The sequence below is a fragment of the Megalops cyprinoides genome, chromosome 8, assembly GCF_013368585.1.
Source record: "Megalops cyprinoides isolate fMegCyp1 chromosome 8, fMegCyp1.pri, whole genome shotgun sequence".
Taxonomy (NCBI): Eukaryota; Metazoa; Chordata; class Actinopteri; order Elopiformes; family Megalopidae; genus Megalops; species Megalops cyprinoides.
The window spans coordinates 29,365,311-29,387,789 of NC_050590.1; the positions used below are offsets into that span (position 1 = coordinate 29,365,311).

A 22,479-nucleotide genomic window follows, 5' to 3' on the forward strand; every position below is an offset into this window, starting at 1 on the left:
AAACAAGCCTACTGGAACTCAGAGAAAACATCTTTGGACCTGTCCACAACAGGGTCTTGTCTGATATTGATGGCTGTAGGTGATATCTGTGCACACTGATTGTCAAAATTTCTATGAAAAATCATGACACTATTATACATATTAATGAGAAAGATTAAACTTCTAGTCTTCTCCTGCCTTAGCTTGAGGTGAAATTCCCTAGCACCGTGCAAAGTCTTAACACAAAACTTTGTGTGCTTGAGTCTTGTGCAACATCTGGCTCCTCATGTAAGCAGATATTAGGACCAAATTAACTAGAAATGAATGAGATGATATATGACAGGGTGCAGATGTTCCTGGTGGAGCTGTGATAATCTTGTTGCGAGGACGATGAAATGAAATCGGCACATTGCAGTGGGGGCGCCGGTACCGCGTTTAAAGGTAAATGTGGCGGAAAGTTAGATTGCGCAGATCAAGCAGGGTATCCCGGTGGTATTCAGGTAAATGGCTTTGTTGTTGTGTGGTGCCTTTTGTCTTTGCTCAGCTCCATTATCGCCTGAACCTTTTCCCGTTTCCGCACGTGTGTGCACGTGCTCGCCTTTTTTCAAAGCTGCTGCAGGCAGAGTGAAATTCAAACAACTGCTGCTGTCGGTAAATCTGTCGCTGCCAATAACTGTCAATGTGAGAAAGCTGATGGTTATACATGCACTCGTAATTTAAACGAGTTAGCAAAAGGCAAGTTATCAAATGTGCCGTTCAAGGAAGATGACAAATTGATTCTCTGAAGCAGAATGACATGTTTAATCTAGAATTTGGTTTAAACTGTAATAAAGAAAGACTTGTTTGGGATTAATCTGTCATATTTGGCTATATGTTATTATTACAGTATAATTATACAACAATATTTTGATTCATTGTTAATTGAGCCTAAACACCAAAATTAAGACTGCTGGTCCTGAATTGTTTTGTAGTCAGATGAAAAATGAGGACCTTCACAGTATGGCATAATTACATTATTATTTGTACACATTCAGATTTGCTTAAAAGCAAATGATTAAAGACTAAGGCAGAAGTGTACATTTTTCAGTATAATAATAATAATAATAATAATAATTATAATATTATTTATAATAATAATCTCTATCAGAAAATGCTTCTAATGTAATATGTAGAAAATGCTTCTAATGCTCTTCTGTTATATTTAATTTACTCATCAAGACAAAAAAAAAAAACAAAAAGCAAAACAATCGGCACAAAATTTGATTCCATATTTATAAACAAATTTCATCTTAGGAGAGCTGGCAAATTGAGGATGCAAACAGCAATAATTTTTAAAAAAAATATATTTTCTTGTTTAAATATTACCAAAAGAAATTTTGGAACATAAACATACCTTTTCATTGCATTTCCTTCATTATACCAGGCTAAGCACTTAGCACATAGTGCCAGGAGGCACCACCAGTCTCAGTTGAGAGTAGGTTGGCACTGAACTGAGCTGTGGCAGACCTGTCTGCGGAAGTCCACCGAAAAGATGTGATCACACCTCTAATGTGACTGCCTGGCTCCGTTCCTTCCAGCTAAGAGAAATTATTATGACTTCATTGTTGAGTCACAATTCTTTTAATTATAGCCTTGAGATCTATTTTTTTTTTAGTTTTTTTTCCCCCTCCATTGCGTGCCAAGGGGCTGCTTCACATTTAAATCACGAAATCTCTTATAGCTCATTAATGTCAGGTTTGCAAACATGCAGAACACTGGTACGGTGCCAGGCCAAATCACATTCTCTCTTTTTCACTGCAGTAATGTTAACAGGGTTCTTCCCCCACTAACAATATTACACAATGCTGGAGACTGGGTGAGGAGTGTGTGTCTCTGTTTGATCTGTAAGTAGGGGTTAAACACACACTGACATCATCTTTTCTACTTTTTTTAACAATTTGAGTATTTCGCTATGAGACTTAATTTCACGACTGCAAGCAGACCATGGTGTCCAATTACATGTAAAAGGACTGCAGTGGTTCAGAGTTGTAAAACGTGGTTCATAAGAGACGTTTATGTTTATTAAGGAGCAGCTAGAGCTAGTGTGTTCAAACAAAAAAAATTCAGAAATCAGTATCCTTAGAGCACTTGCATTTATGTGTGGAATCCCCTGGTAAAATGCTTTATGGACTTGCTGCAGCGCTGCTGCACATTCGATTTCTGAAACAAAATTAACTTTTCTGTGGCATATTTATACGGTACACATCTGCATTCGTTAAGATAGCCGACAATCTGTTCCTACTCAATGGAATTCCATAGAAACTTTGTGTTTAGCACATCTATAATTCATTTGTTATTGTAAGATTTACTTAGTGCCTGGCATGCTTCCATAACCAAAGAGGGCGTTTTCCCCTTCCTCGGCTGAGCATCTATTCTGAAGATAAATAGCACTCGCTGCTCTGTCTCGCACTGGGACTTGGAAAGTTTACTTTCTTAATAAAGAACAGGTGCAAGTTTGTAATATTTTATTCCTTGTCTAGCAGAAATTTAAGTGCTGACAGCACAACAGTGGACTTTGGTGTCAAAAGGATTCTGTGTTTCCTGGGGTCAATGACACTTTCCTTTCAGTTCTGGTTTCACTCATCTAGTGTTAATGTCATTACAAAAGAGAAGCCTTGCTGCAGAAAGCAAAAGAAGGATTCTTTTTGTATTTTATGAGCCTTGACAATTTTGAATATTAGGCAGATCTGAAAAAGGATGGCTTCATTAAATTCAAAAATTCACTCACAGTAATACCAGTTGAGACATGCTATTTAAAACAGTGTCACTCTAGACAAGGCCACATCTGAAGAAGGACAACAACAACAACAACAACAACAACAACACCTCATTGAAGATCAGAGAATAATGGTAGAAAAATGAGTGTGATGTGTCAACCAAATGACAGTATTATGCAAAATAAATGTAATACTTGCAATTTCCTGGGAAATTTTAGTGGTGTATGATATTTTTAAAAGCTTGGGTTGCTTTAATTGTCATTCAAATGAAGACGCTCTTTCCTCAGCTTGTGTTGAGACAGGACACCAAAATGTTGCTGTACAGTAGCCTACAGCAGACATGTGCCCAGCAATGCAGTGCACCTGAGCAATATCAGCTATCAGACTAATTCTTGGACATTACCATACTGTTGGTAAGGAGAAAAGAGTACTTTAATTTCATTCCCATTTTTAACACTGTGCTGAAATTTGAATAATTTCACACAAGTGGTTAGTACTTGAACCATGGTGTTTCTTTTTTACGTTTGTGTTTGGTCAGATTCAGACAGCGTGAAAAGGTCCTACATGCTGACAAACATAATCAATGGCTCTGTGACACTACCATATAGGAACAGAAGCAATCTCAGATTCACTGTAAGTTTATGGAGCACAAATTGTGGTTGTGGGATCTTCTTCTGAGCTTTGGTCACATGTTGATGAAAACAGTTTTTTTTATATCAATGGTTAATCTTAGGAGCTTCAAAGAATAAATGCGTCCAACCATTTATTCCTTCATTATTGCTTGACTGTGGACTGAAGGCTATAAAATGATACTACCGCACCACTGTGACAAGTAAGAGACGCAACTGTAAAAAGTGGTTACTTATTTCTTCCAGGAGTATGTAGATGTAAATGAGTAAAGCAGATGCAGAAAGTCTTGTTTGACCTCCTACCACAAGTACACCAAAATGTTCATTAAAAATCTAAAATAGCAAATTTCAGCCCATCTAATCTGCATGTGCAACACACTTAACTACACCCATACTAGACCTAAAACAGTCTTTGTTTTTTTAACTTCTCACCTTCAGTGCAGCAACAGAGTGCACAGGACATACAACCAAAGGAAAAAAGCTTTACTGCCACAAACCTCAGAGCAGGGGATGCTTTTGAAATTGAATTGTTACACCAATAAGGTCTAATCCCTCTATCAGGGCCAATGATGTGGAACTCCACAGATAAGCATAGCTTGCGGCTGCATTTGCATTGATGCAGGCTTGCAGCCTGTACAAATGCCTTTGAAAATAGCTAAGTGAAATTGAACTTGATATTTTTCCTTTGTACCTACAACTTGGTCATTTTCACCAGCAGGCACATTAAACTGTTGCGGTCTGGCAACTGGGGGAGGAAAATCTAATGCACAGCCACCATAGATCCAATAAAATTTAAACACAGAGTGATGGAGTTTACCATGGTAACAACTGGGAATTCAATTTGCTCAACATCTTCCAACACAATGCTGCTCAAACACAAGAAACAAAGCTTCAATTGTCTCAAATGGAGTCAAACTTATCCTGTCTCTAGCCTTGAGCTTCTTAAAAAACACATACACACACTATCTCTCTCTCTCTCTCTCTATATATATATATATATATATATATAGAGAGAGAGAGAGAGAGAGAAAGAGAGAGAGACACACACAATGTGTAAAAACACATCCTTGCCATACTGCTGTTAATGCTGGCACTCCCACAGAAAACATCACAACTTTAGGTACTGTGTTTTTTGGTCTCTTACATATCTAAGTTTCTTTTCCCCTGTCACAAATGTTCCATAAAAAGGATGTTTACTCGAAAAATAAAAAAATAAGTACAAAGCACTTCATAAGCTACCGTGCCAAAAGTGAAGAAAATAAGGCTGTGCTTTCTGTTGCCCTGAAATTACCATGCGGTTTATTATCCTGTTTATACCGCAGGTGACTTGAAAAGGAAAACAAATGTGAATGAACAGTACATAAACATAACTCTGAACCTCACAGGAAGTTTAGTTTAGATCGTTCTCTCTTTTTTTCATGTAAGAAAAATCTAAAAGTTCTTAAAAACGCAACCTCCTTGGAAAATAACAGCTCTCCAGATACTGGCAAAGCCACTGTCATTTAAATGCTGCTTCACCGTAGGTCAGAAACATGCTCTGGAGCTGTGCTAAATAATCCATTATCTGTGTTTCACTTGGTGAACTTGTTTTGAGTGAACTTGCTTAGCAGAAACACCTAAATGTGCCGCAGTGAACAGGCGTGATTATTGTTCTCATGAAGCATGTGATAAACCTTACATGCCTTTTGATTCTGTTTAGGGGAGGTCTGATATGACTGATGGCTAAATTTTGATAAACCTCACATGACATCCAGTCCTCTCACAGCGGGTTGAAGGAAATACCTTCCCCTTCTCAATGACTGTTTAGAGTGATTTTTTTTCACTGCAGCATCTTGCACAAAGGGGCACATGCTGTCATGTTTCCCTGAAATTTCATTTGTGATACAAGACTACAATAAATGATCCACTAGTGTGTGCTGCAAGGGCATTCTGGGAGAATGTGGAATAATGAACTTTTATTAAAGAAGAAAAAGTTCCAAGAGTGCTATGGGTCCCATTCCAGACCCCCCCCCCCCCCCCCCCCCCCAAACACACACACTCACACCACCCTCTCTGGCATAGTCATTCTTTCTGGGCTGGCACTTCCAACAGGAAACTGACCGAGTATTATGTGACACCACGGAATGTTCTAGAGCAGCAGGCTGGCACAGCTGACCTACTCTCAGTAACAATGCCTTTTTTGTCCACTTTTCTTCCCCCAATTTTCGGCTCCCTTTTTTAAATGCAGGTGGTGCATTTTCAGTGCTTATAATTAAAACAATGACAGCAGTGTTCCTTATTAAAAATCAGGACCTCCATGTAGGCTTCCTGGCCCTGTTTGGCCAAAGGAAACAGTTCCCTCTGCACTCAGCTTTACAGGTAATGTGTTTAAATGGTCTTACGATGTTCGTACATTGTGAGTAGCCTTGTGGAAACATTTCTCAAAATAGTAGTTGTTAAGCTGTAAGTTTTACTGTCAAGTTCCAAAATTAATTCAATTTCAAGTTGTTGGCTCTTGGTGAATTGATGTTCTCGCAAGCTAACTAATAAACTGTTACACAAAGAACTTCAGTCTGGAGCGTGGTCGAAGATGAGGTAGAAACAGGTTTTATTGATGGTCTTCAATACAGCAAGACTTCATACATGAAGGTCGGCTTCAGGTACTACACGCACTAAGTCTCACTTAGAGTCTTAAGCCTTGCACACTCGTCCTCACGCTCAGTCTGTCTCTAGTGCGGCTAGGTAATTCTCGCACCCACACCTAGATATATGTACACGACTCTGGTCCGTGCCACGTTGTTGTTGCGTTGCTCCTGTACTAAACAAAGAACAAAGAACATCTTATACCATCCCTGAGCTGTCCAGAGTGGTTAATTATAACTGTCCTTGCATCGCCTAGAGTCTGGCGCCTAATTGGAAAAACATTGCTTCTGAAGGTATCTCTAGATTGATAAGGAGTACACTCTGACCCAACTCCTCTTTGTCACAGACACTGACAAGGGAGGCAGAGTGGGAGAAAGTTCAGCCGGGTAGAGAACCCCTATATCACCTAAGAACAAAACCTTTATTATAAAAGAAGCTTCTAGGAACTGAGGTACCTTGGTTGTGCTGATCATCCCAAATGGTTAAACATGTCATGACTAACCTAATACTGAACTACAGCTACATGAGTGATTTCTACAGCTATATGAGTGCTCGAAATCATAGGCCTCACCGTTGGGACGGCCTTGTGCCACGTACACACTTTCAGTGTGCCTTGTGTGCATGATTAGTTCAACATAGCAGCATCTCTTGGAAAGTAGGCCACAGGTCACAACTCCGTGAGCGGCCTAAAAACTACACAGTCACATTATACACTGTGCATACTAATTCTACCAAACTAATCAGTCTACCAATATAATGAGCACTAAATAATCACCACTATTCTTCAGTCCCCCGTCTGATCATTCCCAAACTCATCAATGATCACAAAAAAGGAAAGTGATTATATGTGATAGATAAAGTGATTATATATCTTATACTCTCAAGAGCATAGGCATCTTGCGTTTCTAGCATTAATAAAAGGAAAGGAAAGCTAATAGAAAAACGAAGTCTCAGTCAAGTTCAACGTCGTTGTCATCTGGGCCACACGTGCAGGTGTCATAGCTCTGCTGACCAAGCAGGTTACACCCTTAAAAAACAAACATATGCCCAAAATCAAAACAATAAAAGGTGTCACAATCTGAATGATCTGGGGTAACAATTCTCCCGCCCAAGATCCTAACCATGTCTCCCAGCTCCACTTCTGAGATGCTTTTAAGTGGGCCACTTGCTCGTAAATGTCTTGTACATATGTGGTGACATTAACAAACGCATCTGGTACATACGTGCAACATTCTTGTTTCAAAACTGCACATGTTCCGCCTTTATCTGCCAGAATAATGTCTAAGGCTATGCGGTTTTGCAACGTCATTTGACGCACTGAATGTAGCTCCTGATTTATCAGTGTCAATGCTCCTGCTGTATCATTAGCAATTTTGTCTAAGGCAAAAGCCATCTGCCTAATCTCATCTAATGCGACAGTAATACCATAAGTTGGAACTAATGAAGCAAAGAAACGTTGAGTTGGGGTAGCAACAGTTTCTGTGCTGTGGAACACGTCCCTCTTACCTCTATGCTTGATGTTAACCATACGCATAGCTGGTACTACATATGCCGTATAGCACGATCCTGACCATTCAGCAGGCAAATATGAATAAGCATGCTTCCCACAAACATACATTGTCCCATTTGGAGCGGCTTTGTCTTCAGCTCCTAAATTTGGCATTAAAACGAACAAGGATATTACAGCAAAATGTCCATGCCAATGCATCGCTTCCCATGGTCTTAAAGTAGAAAGACTATAGTTACATGAACTTCGTCCCAAAAACATACCCGTACCATTGTTTTCCCAACATAACATACCCTCAGGCGCATAACTCAATTTCACTCGCTCTGGGGGGCTTGATGGAATTGGTCGTGTATAGAAGGTCACGTTTCCCTCAAAGAAGGGGCTTTGTGTGTCATTATATGCTGTAGCATAGTCGGCTAATGTGAATGGAACTGATACGTATGGATATGTGTTAGAAGATGTTGGCAATAACCCACACACCCAACATGAATCTTGTCCCTTTGCCCTAGCATAGCTGTGTGCCATGGCTAGAAATGTGTTATCCCTGTGCGTATCATGATGACTGTCATAATGTGCTTGAACTTTCAAAAACAACACAAACACCACAACAAACCACATATTCATCATAGATGTTATCACACAGAATGTCAATATATCAGTTCATAGATGATCTTGAACGATGTTCCCAAAGATTCTGTCGTCGTCCCTCAGGCACTCTCGATGACAAACGAGGCGATGTCGCAGCTCAGGAGGAGGGTCACTCGATCCACAGGTTGATCCAGGCCAGCTCCTGTAACCTCTGACTGCCCAGGACTCAGAACCCTGAAAGATACACAAACACACAAACACACAGGAAAACGACCAACACATCATAGCCGTAATGACATTTTAAGCGTCCTAACTAACTGTCAATTCCAGTAATTCCACTACTTTCCCCCGTCTGGCCCTCCAGCAGGGTCGTAACACAATGAGAAGTATTAACATGAAACAGCATGAAACATGTCATTTCATGTTTTCTTCGTCTTTAGGTAACCCCTGGAACATACTGCCTCCAGTTCTACCCTCCGACTCTTCCCATAGCGCTGCTGTTGTACTCTCCCTATTCTTTTGGGGGCTCAGCTAATTTACAATGACTTGCATGAATCCATTTCTGCTTCCCCTGCACCTTGACTGCAGCGTCTGTCACCAATAACACCTGATAGGGTCCCTCCCATTTCGCTTCCAATGGTAACCTTTGGGGCTTGTGAACCATGACCCATTGACCAGGTACTAAAGAATGTCCCCCGTCAGGTGGCTGTTTCCACGCCTCCACCACCTGCTGGGCAGCTGTTCGAACTGCTTCAGTCAATTCAGTGCAATAAGAAATCAAGGCATCTGATGTCAAGTGTATGTCAGCCTTGCGCATGTCAATTGTTCCTGGTAAAGACATAGGCCTTCCAGTGATGATCTCAAAGGGGCTCAGTCCCGTTTCCTTGTTGTGTGTCGCTCTCATGCTACACAGAACCGCAGGTAGGGCCTCGAGCCATGAAATTCCATCCTGATGTTTTTTCGCCAGCCTCTCTTTCAGCGTCCTGTTCATTCGCTCCACTTGTCCAGAGGATTGTGGATGATGCGGACAATGAAGAGACCACTGGATTTCCAGCATTCGACAAACCTCCGCACAAACAGCTCCTGTAAAGTGCGTTCCTTGGTCTGAATCGATCTGATCCGGCAATCCCCATCGAGGGATTATGTCTTTCACCAATGTTTTCGCCGTGTGTGTTGCAGTGCCTCTCCTAGTGGGGTACGCTTCCACCCACCTGGAAAATTTATCCACAATCACCAGTACATCTCGATAGCCCTTGCAAGGTGGTAGTGAAATGTAATCCACCTGTAGATGTCGAAACGGTCCCGGTGGTGCCAATGTCCTTTTGGCAGGCACTTTGATTCTCCTGTCGTCGTTGTTCTTCTGACAGGTGACACACCCTAGCACCGTTTGTCTCGCAACACTTGCAAAGTTTGAATTCCACCATGTTTGTGAAAATCGATATCTCATCTTATCTACTCCCACATGTCCTAAGGAGTGAATCTGAGTCGCCAGATATGGTAAGAGACTGGATGGAGCCACTATCTTCGTGCCATGTCGCCACAGGCAGTCATCATGGAGTTTCGCTCCGTGCTCAATCCATCCCCATTTTTCTTCCCTACTGGCATTCTGTTGCATTTCCTTGACATCCGTCAATCGTTCACTGTTCTGACACACTGCCAGGTGTGATCTAGGAGTGTCAGCTTCAGTGTCTTCATCTTGGTCTTCACTTTGTTCTCCCCCCTCCATCCATGCAGCCCTTTTCGCAGCTTCGTCAGCTAAGGCATTGCCTTTCGCTTCCATGGTACTCTGTCTCGTGTGCGCTTTGACCTTCAACACTGCCACTTCTTTTGGCAGCTGGATTGCATCCATGAGCTCCTTAACCAATTGACCATTTTTGACAGGTGTTCCTTTAGCTGTCATGTATCCTCTTTGTCTCCACAACAGGCCAAAGTCATGTGCAATCCCAAAAGCATATCTTGAATCAGTGTATATGTTTGCTGTTTTGTCCTTTGCTATTTTGCACGCTTCTATCAAGGCCTTCAATTCTGCTTGTTGTGCTGACGTTCCAGGTGCCATTGAGCCTCTCTTCAGAATGTCATGCTCAGTCGTCACTGCCCATCCTGCATGCCTTACTCCATCCTCCACTGTCGAAGATCCATCAGTGAACAGCACCAACTCCGGATTGTGGAGAGGTGTCTCCCTGAGGTGTTGATCTTGCTCCAAGGTGACGACAATGTCTTCACAGACGTGGTCATCTTCCTCAATTTCAACAGCGCTCATCATTGTAGATGGGTTGGAGACTGTTGCCTTCTGAATGACAATGTTCGGGGCTTCCAATACTGCTTGCCAATTGCCCCACCGGCTCGCTGAGACCTGTGTCGCACGTCTCATTGTCAGCAGAGTGTGAACAGCGTGGGGGCACTTCACAAACAGCTTCTGATCTAGGACCAGACTGGCCACTGATTGAATTGCCAGGAAGACTGCTTGAACAGCCCTCAAGCATGGTCCAAAACCCAGAGCCACGTTGTCCAGCTTCGCAGAGTAGTACCCTACTGGCCTTTGCAGTCCGCCATGCTCTTGCGTCAAAACAGCAGACATATATCCATCCCTCTCATTCACATGTAGAGTGAATGGCATTTCCGTATTCGGGATGCCCAGCGCAGGTGATTCGCATAATGCTTTCTTCAAAGTTTCAAATGCTTCCTTTTGGTTCTCATCCAATTGTATGAGCTCTTTTGATTCCCGTCGACCTTTCAGCATTTCAGTCAACGGTTGGGCAATTTCAGTGTAGGACTCCACCCAGGCCCTGTTGAAATTGCAGAGGCCCAGGAAGGACCGAAGTTCCTTCACTGTTGTTGGTTCAGGAGTGTTCCGAATTGCGACTGTTCGATCTTGTGTGATTTCCCTCTTCCCTTGTGAGATCTTTTGTCCAAGATACACCACTGCTTGTTGTGCAATCTGTGCTTTTTCCAAACTTGCTTTGTGTCCTTTCCCATACAGGTAATCCAAGAGGGCCGCCACATCTTTGTCGTGTTCTTCTTCCGTCACTGACGCAATCAAGATGTCGTCCACATACTGAATCACTTCAGACGTGATTGACGGCACGTCCTCTGAGGTCAAATGTCTTCGTAGAGCTTGGTGGTACAAAGTGGGGCTGTTGTGCAGGCCCTGAGGCAGCCGTTCCCACTTGTATTGTTGCCCATCTACTGTGAAGGCCAGCCAGTCTTGCGATTCAGGAGACAATTTCACTGTCCAATACGCATTCACCATGTCAATCACAGTGAACCATTGATGTTCCGGCTTCAGCGTATTGAAGATCATGGACGGATCTGCCACAAGCGGTGTCAGCTTGTCAATGGTCTCATTCGCCTTCCGATAATCGACAGTCAGTCTCCACGTGCCGTTGGCTTTCTTCACAGGCCATACAGGGCTGTTGGATGCACTTTGAGTCTTCTTCAAGATGCCCTGTTTTTCAAGCTCATTGACGATTGGCCTTATCCCTGCTATTGCTTCTCTGCTGATGGGGTATTGTCGTGTGCATGGAGGCGGTTTCCCAGTAAGTGTGACAGGTTCCATATCCAGGAGGCCACAGTCGTTCTTGCCCTGTGCCCAGATTGGATGCTGTGCCAATTCTGGCTTCTGCAGTTTTCTCAAATTCCATGTCACTTTTCCTTCCGAGAAGGTCAGACTGGAGTTCAGTTGCAGCAATACATCCATTCCCAGTAATGGTTGCGTCACCTTTCCAACCCACAGACTGACGATGATCTCTGCCGGTCCCACTGTCACTGATAGGGGTTGTGTCTGTCTTAATAGGAACCTTTCTCCTCCAGCACCACAAGCTATTTGTGTCTTGTTTGTCACAGGTAATGCACATCCATTCAAATGTGAAGCGGGTATCACAGTCAATTCAGCTCCCGTGTCCAAAAGGAAATCAATTTCAATTATCCGATTAATTGTTGCACACACATGAAGTCCGTCGTTCCGTTGTTCAATTGCCGCTGCGAGGGGTTGCATGGAGGGGGCTACTCGTTTCCCGAAATCAGGTCCAGGAGTTCTTTCTTTTTCAGGCACACGTTGCGACTTTCCCCAAGCTTTCTTAACATCATCAATTGGCCACACACCACCAGATTCAAGCTCAATCCCATACTTTTGCTCAATCTCTTTTTCAACTTGTTCCAATTTAAAAGTGGACCGCAAATACGCCGTACTCATTGCCACCATTGTCTCAAAATCAACATCGGGCGCAGCTCTCCCACCCTTCTCAGTAGTAGGAATCTGCTCCGTTTTGTCAGCACCAGGTTCAGAGTTTCCCTGAGCACCCGCCATTATCATTAATCTCAGGCTGTTGTCACACCAGTGCTAGTTCTCTCACTAGGAAAACTCAGATGTCTTTTACACACTACTCTCCTCCTCCCGGAGAGTTTCACTCCGTCGGTTGTTTGAATAGAGCTCTTTATCCAAACACCGTAAACCACAAGATATATACACACACACTCACTCGCTCACTGTCGACAGTACAAAAACACATAAAACAAATAAAACACATCAACGTCTAGACAGCTCTTCCGTTCCCTGACGGGCTTCTACAGATCTATTTCAAACTGTAGGAATATCGCGATCTTCCGTGACAAGGCACGTGCATCCACGAATTCAAGCGTACACATACAAATGCCAATTTTCCACCAGTGTACCCTTACTCGTAGGATATCCGCTATAGCGCTCTCCCAAAGGAGCTATGCATTTAACCGGTCACTACAGACTCTTTTTCTCTGCAGTCAAGGTGCACCACACACTTTGCAGTTTGCAAATTTTCTTTCACCCTCGTGTACACATCAAACATACAATGATTACAGCTCCCTCATTGTAGGCACGTATCTTCACAGTTCTTTGTCTAACTGTTAGCCTTTACTTATAGTGTTACATGTACTCTGTAAATGTCTCGGTTCTTTCTGGAACCCAGCAAGGTAAGGAAAGGGGCTCACCAATTGTTAGAGAAGATCAACAGATGTTGAAAGCGCGCAAGTGTCTTCTCTTCACTTTCTGGCAGGATCTCTCCTTTTCCTCGTGGATCCGAGTCACGGCACCAAGTTGTTGGCTCTTGGTGAATTGATGTTCTCGCAAGCTAACTAATAAACTGTTACACAAAGAACTTCAGTCTGGAGCGTGGTCGAAGATGAGGTAGAAACAGGTTTTATTGATGGTCTTCAATACAGCAAGACTTCATACATGAAGGTCGGCTTCAGGTACTACACGCACTAAGTCTCACTTAGAGTCTTAAGCCTTGCACACTCGTCCTCACGCTCAGTCTGTCTCTAGTGCGGCTAGGTAATTCTCGCACCCACACCTAGATATATGTACACGACTCTGGTCCGTGCCACGTTGTTGTTGCGTTGCTCCTGTACTAAACAAAGAACAAAGAACATCTTATACCATCCCTGAGCTGTCCAGAGTGGTTAATTATAACTGTCCTTGCATCGCCTAGAGTCTGGCGCCTAATTGGAAAAACATTGCTTCTGAAGGTATCTCTAGATTGATAAGGAGTACACTCTGACCCAACTCCTCTTTGTCACAGACACTGACAAGGGAGGCAGAGTGGGAGAAAGTTCAGCCGGGTAGAGAACCCCTATATCACCTAAGAACAAAACCTTTATTATAAAAGAAGCTTCTAGGAACTGAGGTACCTTGGTTGTGCTGATCATCCCAAATGGTTAAACATGTCATGACTAACCTAATACTGAACTACAGCTACATGAGTGATTTCTACAGCTATATGAGTGCTCGAAATCATAGGCCTCACCGTTGGGACGGCCTTGTGCCACGTACACACTTTCAGTGTGCCTTGTGTGCATGATTAGTTCAACATAGCAGCATCTCTTGGAAAGTAGGCCACAGGTCACAACTCCGTGAGCGGCCTAAAAACTACACAGTCACATTATACACTGTGCATACTAATTCTACCAAACTAATCAGTCTACCAATATAATGAGCACTAAATAATCACCACTATTCTTCAAAGTGAAGCATTATATGATTCCAATGCAATGCTTTTTCACTTGGTCTTCCACCATAGTGAAAATAGGTAAAATATATTATGCTCCTGGAGCATCAGTTAAGAACTGACTCTGGCTTTCTTGATCCCTCTGGGATAGCTCTCGAAAAATATGGATACCATCTGTTGCACAAGTGCTACGGTTTCATTTTTGGTTTCATAGTTCCTGAGCAAACCCACACTGGATGAGATGGTGTCAGAACATGAACAGGTTTTTGACAAATTTAACACAAGTTTAAAAAAAAAATTAAACAGATCTAAATTGTGAACATGATATACACTCTGCAGCTGAGACCATGAGAATAAAAACTTTTTAAAAATTTTTGTTAAAAATACATTAAATTTGTACAAAATGAGTAATATGTTTCTAAGAGATCAATAACTTGAAGTGAGAAACAAAGTTGTTTGTTATCATTTGGAAACTGAGCCACTAAAAACAACCATAAACATATTCTCAATAATGTGAGAAGACTGGCAGTGGGGCGCAGGGGTGGTTGGGGTCTGGTGCAGCTTTAAAATGTATTTCAATATAACTATTTTTTCTGGCCAGGGATTCATAGAGGTATCATTTCAATTCTTAGGCTTCGGGAGAGAACATAGAACTAGCTGTTGGGTGACTACAATACTGCTGGTTTACATAGTAGGTCTTGTTATTCTTGGACGCTGGTGTGGCTGAATGTTTCAAATTAGAACTTCTTGCCCCCCAATCCCTTGCCTAATGCTGACATGGCCAATGTATCGAGCACACGTGGCCCGCCAACAACCCATATGTTTACATCCTTTTAAGTCTAGCTTTACAGTTTTACACACAGTTCTGATGCCCTGTCCTTGGGTGTGTCTCCAGGGCAGGGTCGTGCACACCTCTTTGAGCAGAGGTTTGCTTCCTGACATCACGGTATGAATGTGCTTTATCAAACTGCTCATCGCCACAGGGTGTGGCGGGAAGAAACACTAGCTGAATTACTTAATAAAATAGGATCCCAATGGTCAGAAAGTAAGATTGATATATTTATTACAGTACGAAAGAGTGCAAGTGTGCCATTTTTATGCTCACTGGGAGGTGTGCTTGAGGAATAAAATACTGAAATTAAGTAGTGTTTAAGAAACACTGTCATTCCATACTTGAAAGGTTTGTATAGATGTGCATGAATATTCATTTCATACTTTATGCACTGTGAATGAAAATGTGAATAAAAATGAGACAATTCAATAAAATGTATAAATTAAAATGTAATTAAATTGACAGAAATTCTCAACTTTCAATGAAAATACACAAGGGTCAAAAAAGTATGCAAAAGTATGACAAATCCAAGTACACCATCAAAGTGTAGGCACTACATTGGCATTAAGTTTCTTTTAGGCCAATGCTTTGCTCACTATCTGATGATTGAATCTACTGATCTACTGATCAAAATACATACTGTACTCTATGTATTTTGGTGGGCTTGATGTAGAGTGGTTTGGAACTTACAAAAGAAACTGTGGTCACCTGCCAAATTTTCATTTGGTTTGTAGAACAATTTTCATTTTTGGAAGCCTAAGTCAAAGTTAGTCAAATCCAACAGTGCTTTTCTTAACCGGAGTATAATGCATTGAATTCTCTGAGAGGTTACAGAGTGGTGTGACAGTGTCTTTACTTACAAATAAATGTTAAATGTTTTCTTTTAAAATACCCAACTCCTGCCAGATTCATAACCATAAACGTAGGATGAAAGTCAGTATGAACGGTAATAATTTCTGTCAAATTTACATCTGAATGCCTAGAATCTACAGTACATGTGCAAGCAGGCGCTGGGGTGGAGGCTGCTTAATCTCTCATCCAGTTAAATATTCCCCTTGTCCACTGTAAGGCAGCATCCTCTGCAAATTACTATGGAGTCCTATTCCAGCATAAAGAAACAACCTCAGCATTTATTAAAACAATAAAGAGTTTAACACTTTAGAAATTCGTATCAATTCAAAACAATACACCTCACAAGACATTTTAATCAAAATGAACAAATATTTGTGTCTAGCCCTTAAGAATATTATTTACAACATTGAATGCATGAATGCTGAAACAACAGGCAGGACAACTAACTTTACGTTCCGCAAATCCTCCATCCACAATTTTTGCAGAAAACAAAACACGACATTGTTTAAGAGCATGGGATACAGATTAAAGTGGGACACTTCCCAAGAAATGAGTCTGATCTAGTGCTCAATAAAAGAGGAGACTCACTGGTGTCTCCTGAGAGTCCAATGACTGCTGCAGTCACAGGGGAAGTGGCTTCATTATCAAAATCCTTGCATGAGTTAGCCAAAGGACACAGGGCTCTCCACAACTCCGGGCCAAACGCTGTGGCTCCGCAATGTCATTCCAGCCGACGTGTGGACGCTGCGAGCATAGAGAGCCACACGCTTTGTTTCAAGACTCTCTCGGCGACTCCCTTCTCTGGCGGATTCTGACGGTTTATGTTTTATGTCAGGCTAATGACATCTCTAATGCAAGTTCATATTCATAATTTAGAGCAGTGCTCCATCTCAGTGTGGGAAGAGACACAAGGGCCAGCAACTTGCCAAAACAAAACATCCTCATATTTCATTCCACCCATTATTTGATTATCAAATAAAACAGTAATTACATCATTGGGCCACAGGGTTGACATCTGCATTGATTTCATTAGTAAATTTAGGAGTGCTGTTAACCACAGAAGATAAATAGAAGGGAAGATAAAAACATAACTCTTCCAGGCAAGTTCCTCTAAGCACATCTTCATCTTAGAGGGCAATGCAAGGGACCATATCACATTTGTGTTTACATCAAAAACAAATTCAAAGCAGTCTTTAGTTTATCACAGCTTATAGCATTTATTTTTGAATGAAAATGGCTGTGGTAATATTCTTTTGAAGCTTTTGGGAACAAACAATTGACTAACATGAAAGGACAGCTCAAATGAAATCCTCCCTAATTAATTAAAGGATTGTAACTACCTACAATGGCCTTTTCTTGTTTTATTGTAGACATTGCTTGAATAAAATGTGTATATTTGTATGAAATATAGGTGAAAAAAGAAAAATTCAGACTATAGTTTTAGTTGCCTTTGCTCATTTTTCTTGATGTACAGGATATGATGTTTGCTTTAACTACTTCTTAGGTCCAAAGAGACAGTGGGACAGGGATAAGGCAAAAGAGCTTTAAAAATCACAGCGTATTAAAAACAAATCTACTGGGGCACCCATCAGCTTAAGAGACTGAAGGAAGCTTAAAGGGTCAGCAGTCTCAAACCCGGTGGTGGCACATACCTGATGCCACTTCAGGCTAAGCTAACAGCAATCGCTTTGATTCTTAAACCATGCAACATTTGTGTAGAAATGTCACCTTGGAGGTCACTGTACACTCAGATATGGGGAACTGGACCTCTGCATTGCTAGTGTTTCTCCACTCCTGTCAGACTACCAGACTGTCGCACAACAGATTGTAACCTATAACAAACTAAACATTGTGCATTAACATTACTAAATCTTCTCCAGGGGTGGGAGTGGGGTGGCTTGGAATTCTTTGCAACAAGACACCAGGATAAAGACAAAACCATGGCACGCAAAAGTAAACTGCACTTCGATCCGTCTTCACTGGATTATCCACACAGAGACACGATAGCAACCTTCCTGGCCCTAAACCCGATGGGGCGAAACCCTAGCTTTCCTGCAATGATCAGGCAGCCTGACTGCACAGCCCCTGCTGTGTGAAAGATGGGTAGCTATGAGTACATTTGTCCCTGAAAGTCATAAACAATGCAGGCTAAATGAAGTAGCTTTTGGAAGAGACAGGGTTGGGAACTACATATTAGTCATTCTATGCAATGTTCTGTTAAGCGCAAAAAAGGGAGGAATACCAAAATACAGAAATATACTGTCTATTCAATGGCTAGTCAGTTTTCATACGTCACGTTGCCAGGCACTAGGATTGTCTTGTTCAAAGCTGAAATCTACAGCACCGATGGGAAATCAGAACTTGTTTCAGGTTTTTCCCAAACACACACAGAAATACACTTCCACACATTAAACAGAGCCTGTTCCTGAGAGCAGGATAATGCAGTCACTCTCAAAACATTTCCTTGTATCGATAACCCTCTTTGTGTTGTGTCACTGCTGCCTGAGTAATCCCTCCAGCCACAGCAGTGTTTTATCAACCAGCGTATTAAACAAGACAGCTCCTTTCATGCTTTCTGGCTTCTTGAGCGATAATGGATTTTCTCAATGAGTCTCTCTTTCTTCCTGCAGGTTTCACACTTTTCATGGGGCCTCTGGGCTCTTCTCCAAGCCAGATACTCCACAATTGACTTTGATTTCCTGAGGTAAGTGATCCGTCGCTGCAGGGCTAGTGAACGCTGACTAGAATCTGCCTCCCTTTGGCTCCCTGTTCCTGATACTGTACACGCTAATGCAAAGTGAAGTAGCACGTCTAAATAGCCTGTCAGTTTACCCCCCCATCCCACCCCCTTCTCTCTTGGCTTCCAAAAATCCCCAGATGGGATTCATTTCCACTTCATTCAGGAACGTAAACGATACAATGATATTAAGGGGCATTAAACTACCTGATGACATTTTGGTCACATTAATGCAGAGTGGCACTAGCAGGGTGCTTTGGGGGTGGGGCAGGGTGTGGGGCATGCGTGTGTGTGTGTGTGTGTATGTGTATGTGTGTGTGTGCTGGTGGTGGGGGGTTATCAGAGGGGAGAGACCAGCAGACAACCCCTGTGCTGTGATTAAGGTAGGTCAGCTGGGGAACTCAAAACTAAAAAGCCTCCCTTTTCCACGAGCAGGGTTTTATGTTTCTAAGGCTGTCTTTCTATGGAGCCATATCTGCGATCCCTCTCAGCCACTCAGCTGCCTCCCTCTGTGAGTGAGGTCCTCTTTCTCTGTGCTGACATGCTTCTGGTGGCAGCTGATCCTGGGCACTGCTACTGCATTAATTGTTAATGACAAAGGCAACCCTCGCTCTGTGTGGTTTCCTGTCCATATCGAGATCCTGTACAGAGTCCCCTTCTTCCTGATAGGAAGTGCAATCTGAGATGTGCAAAAAAAAAAAAAAAATGCACAGTGTGTATATTGTAATTTTAATGGACCCCGCTTTCACTCATCCCCAGCCCGGTGTGTGTGCTGTGGGGTGTCTGTTCCACAACAGGAAAGAATAAAGCCAGGCTAAAATCATAGGAAATTCATCAAATGCGCTTCTTGGAGTTGTGTCTTTCAAGCCCGGTTTCCTTGCCATATGATCTCTATAAACTAAATTACTGCTGGCTCCCTCTCAGGCTGGGAGACGCCTCGGGCCAGCGCATAATCAAAGCCAAATGCAAGTGACAATGGGGAGATCACTGTGAAGAATGGAAAACTTTGCCTCTCTCTCTTTCCCCTTCACTGTAGATATTTCATGCAGTTTATAAACATCTTTTAATGGCTTGTGTGTTTGGCCAGGCTATGTGCAAAATCTGAATATTTTTAAATGAAAAAAATTTGGAATGGATTCATCAGCTTTTGTTATTAAATTATAGAAGTGCTTTAAATGTCAACCTTTTTCAAATCCTAATTGTGTCCATTAATCTTAACTCCTGTGATCTGTAAATGTTTGTTGAGAAGCAATACAGGAAGAATATTACCTCTGAGTGTATCTGCTTCAACAATGTAAGAGTTGTGTAGTGCTAATCCTAGTAAAGCACTACACTCATTCTGAGATGACAAGAAAATTCAACAAGTTCTAAGATGACACAGCAGACTTCAGTATGAATTCATAATCTTTACAGACAGGACACAAGACTGCCAGTGTCAGTTATATACAATGGAGTAACTTTGACTAAAACCAGAGTATGCAGGTTACCATCACTATTCATTTAAAGATAATATCATGCATATTGTAATCTCTGCATTGCTGTAGTAACAAAATGGTTTCCAAAAAAAAAACAAATGCACATAAAAATTGATGGCCATACCAGACTGAAAAATAACTATGATTTACAAAACCTTTGTGTCATAAATGCTGTCTGGAAACCGAGACACACTACTGAGGTATTATTTACAGCTTTTGCTGTGCATTTACATATTGGTTTGCAAGGAAAACCCCGGGTGGTATAGGAGCATTTTTCCAAACAAAATTTCTAGCATATTGTGTTTAACCTGCAAATAGCATTATACTGTATGAGTGAAATTTGCATCTTAATTTTCCCTAAAAGAGAATTTGCAATTACAATTACATTAGAATGACCTTAACCACATCTGAATTAAGAAGATAAAACATGGCCAGTGAGGTCATATAATCCATAGGCTTTTTATTTTCCTTTTCAAACAAAAGCAAAACTTTAGTCTCCAACTTTTTCCATTTCCAATTAAATTACATCTCACTCAATAATGAGGCAAGTTTTATGTTTTTCTGTTAAAATACCATTGCTGCATCAAGGTTTTAGATCAGTAAATATCAAGGTTAGTTATTTTCATTGAAAATAAAAAATGAATACAAAATAAAATAAATCAGCAGGACTGACTGGGGAGTGCCAGCAAGAGTCCTTGTGACTCAAAGCAACAAGCTGACTACTCTGCCTTACATTTCTCTGTGCGTATGTGACAGAAAGATGAGTGTGAACGTGGTGTGTGGGTCCAAGTGTTGCAAAAGGTGATTCAAGCACCAATGCACAGTGCATGTATTTATCAAGGACTGTCACTGCTTAATGAAACAATAATTATTCTACCACTGATGAGTGGGGCATGACACAGCTCCTCCACATATCTTTGGTGAGGTACACTTCTAAGGTGAGTAGTAAATAAATGTAAATGTAAATGTAGTGCTTTCCCAAAAATGGACACCATATATTTCAATGGAGGCAAAAGAGGCTTGTGTCTCTTGACATTTGCTCCTCCCACCAGTTCTGTCCCAGTCTGAATCAATAAAATTTAGGTGACCAGACACTCTAAACTCTATTACGCTTGTTATATGGGACTAAATATGACATAGTCCCTAGTTTAGTCTTGGAAATTCCAGAGCAATGTGGGTTTTCCTCATTCTATATCATGCTCAATGTTAAGACTAAAAAAGGCAAACTCACCAGGGCCAGAGCATCACGATAACAACAAGAATAACATCAGAAAGAGAATATATGAACGCAAGTACTCTATATCATACCACATCTTTCCCCACGCCTCTTATGTCATTGTGTCAGTGAGGTACAGTAGTTAGAATCCATTCACCTTTATTGATATATGTGACGTCCTCGTTGACATTTACATTTGTTAACTTTTCAAAGAATTTCTTCAAAGACACAAGCAGAAAAAAGCTCCCATGCTGCTATCACAGGGAGATAATACTACTTAGAAGATGGACAACAATTACAAATGCAGGCTAATTATTTCACAAAGGAAGGTTTCTTACCTCTGACAGAATGAAATCTTTTACATTTTTTTCCAAGCACATCCCCTTTTTTCAAATCCATTTCACTGGTGAGGCTGACCTGAGCATGTCAATGAACATTATGATGCCATATACCATTTCTTCATTTTCCAAATCCTCACATTACCTTTCAGTGTCATTGTACACAACTGCATGACTCAACCACACGACAATGTCCTTTATTTCTTCCATTTTCAGGCTTTCATTAAACTGTAGTCAAATTGAAGATTTGGTTCTTCAGTGACACACAATTTCCAAGGACAAGTGCAAAGAACAAAATAACAATGCACTTCTCAGCCATTAATATTACTGAGATCTTATACTTTTATATAAGACATGTTACTGCTGTAAAAATTACCCATTTAAGCACCATTTTTCCTCACTGCACAATGGGTAAAGGAGTATCGTCCTGTGAAGTCCTGTAAAGAGTACACAGGTTTTACCTATTCACATCAAATGAAAATTATGGCTCAAAGATCACTTCAAATACCTTCAAAGCAACAAACAGCACAATACCTTTGTAGAATTTCAATGGACTTCAAGTTAACACTTGAAGTTACTAAAAACATGCAGTTAGAACAGCAATCCAACATACATGCTCCAATATAAAACAACAAAAACAAAAGCATCAATGTTTTGAACCATAAGATTTTCACATCATTTGAGCTGTGGGTTATTATTATTTTTTTTTTTTACATTTTTACAGGGCCTTTTATACATCAGGCAGATTATAGTTCAATTAGGAAATAAAAAAATTAATTAATTTATTTGCACAACTGAACTCAGAGGGGCTAAAAATGAAGGTGTTTTTTAGGTCACAATATTTTCTCTACTGGTTTCCCAGTTATGCAAATATCCAGTTAAAAATCATTTTGTGGTAAAATATGTATCCTGATTAACACATTTATGAATGTCAAATTTGAAATCAAAACAAGCACAGTGATTTTTTTTT

General features: G+C 41.2%; 1 protein-coding gene across 2 annotated transcripts in view; it reads left to right on the plus strand.

Annotated features, from left to right (window-relative positions):
- LOC118781909 (ethanolamine kinase 1-like) overlaps positions 1 to 22,479 on the plus strand; it is a 55,689-nt gene that overhangs the window by 31,957 nt on the left and 1,253 nt on the right. For both annotated transcript variants that reach the window (XM_036535054.1, XM_036535055.1), the window contains exon 7: positions 18,374 to 18,447. In XM_036535054.1, coding sequence (XP_036390947.1) covers positions 18,374 to 18,447 — 74 coding nt within the window. The remainder of the gene's footprint in view (positions 1 to 18,373; positions 18,448 to 22,479) is intronic.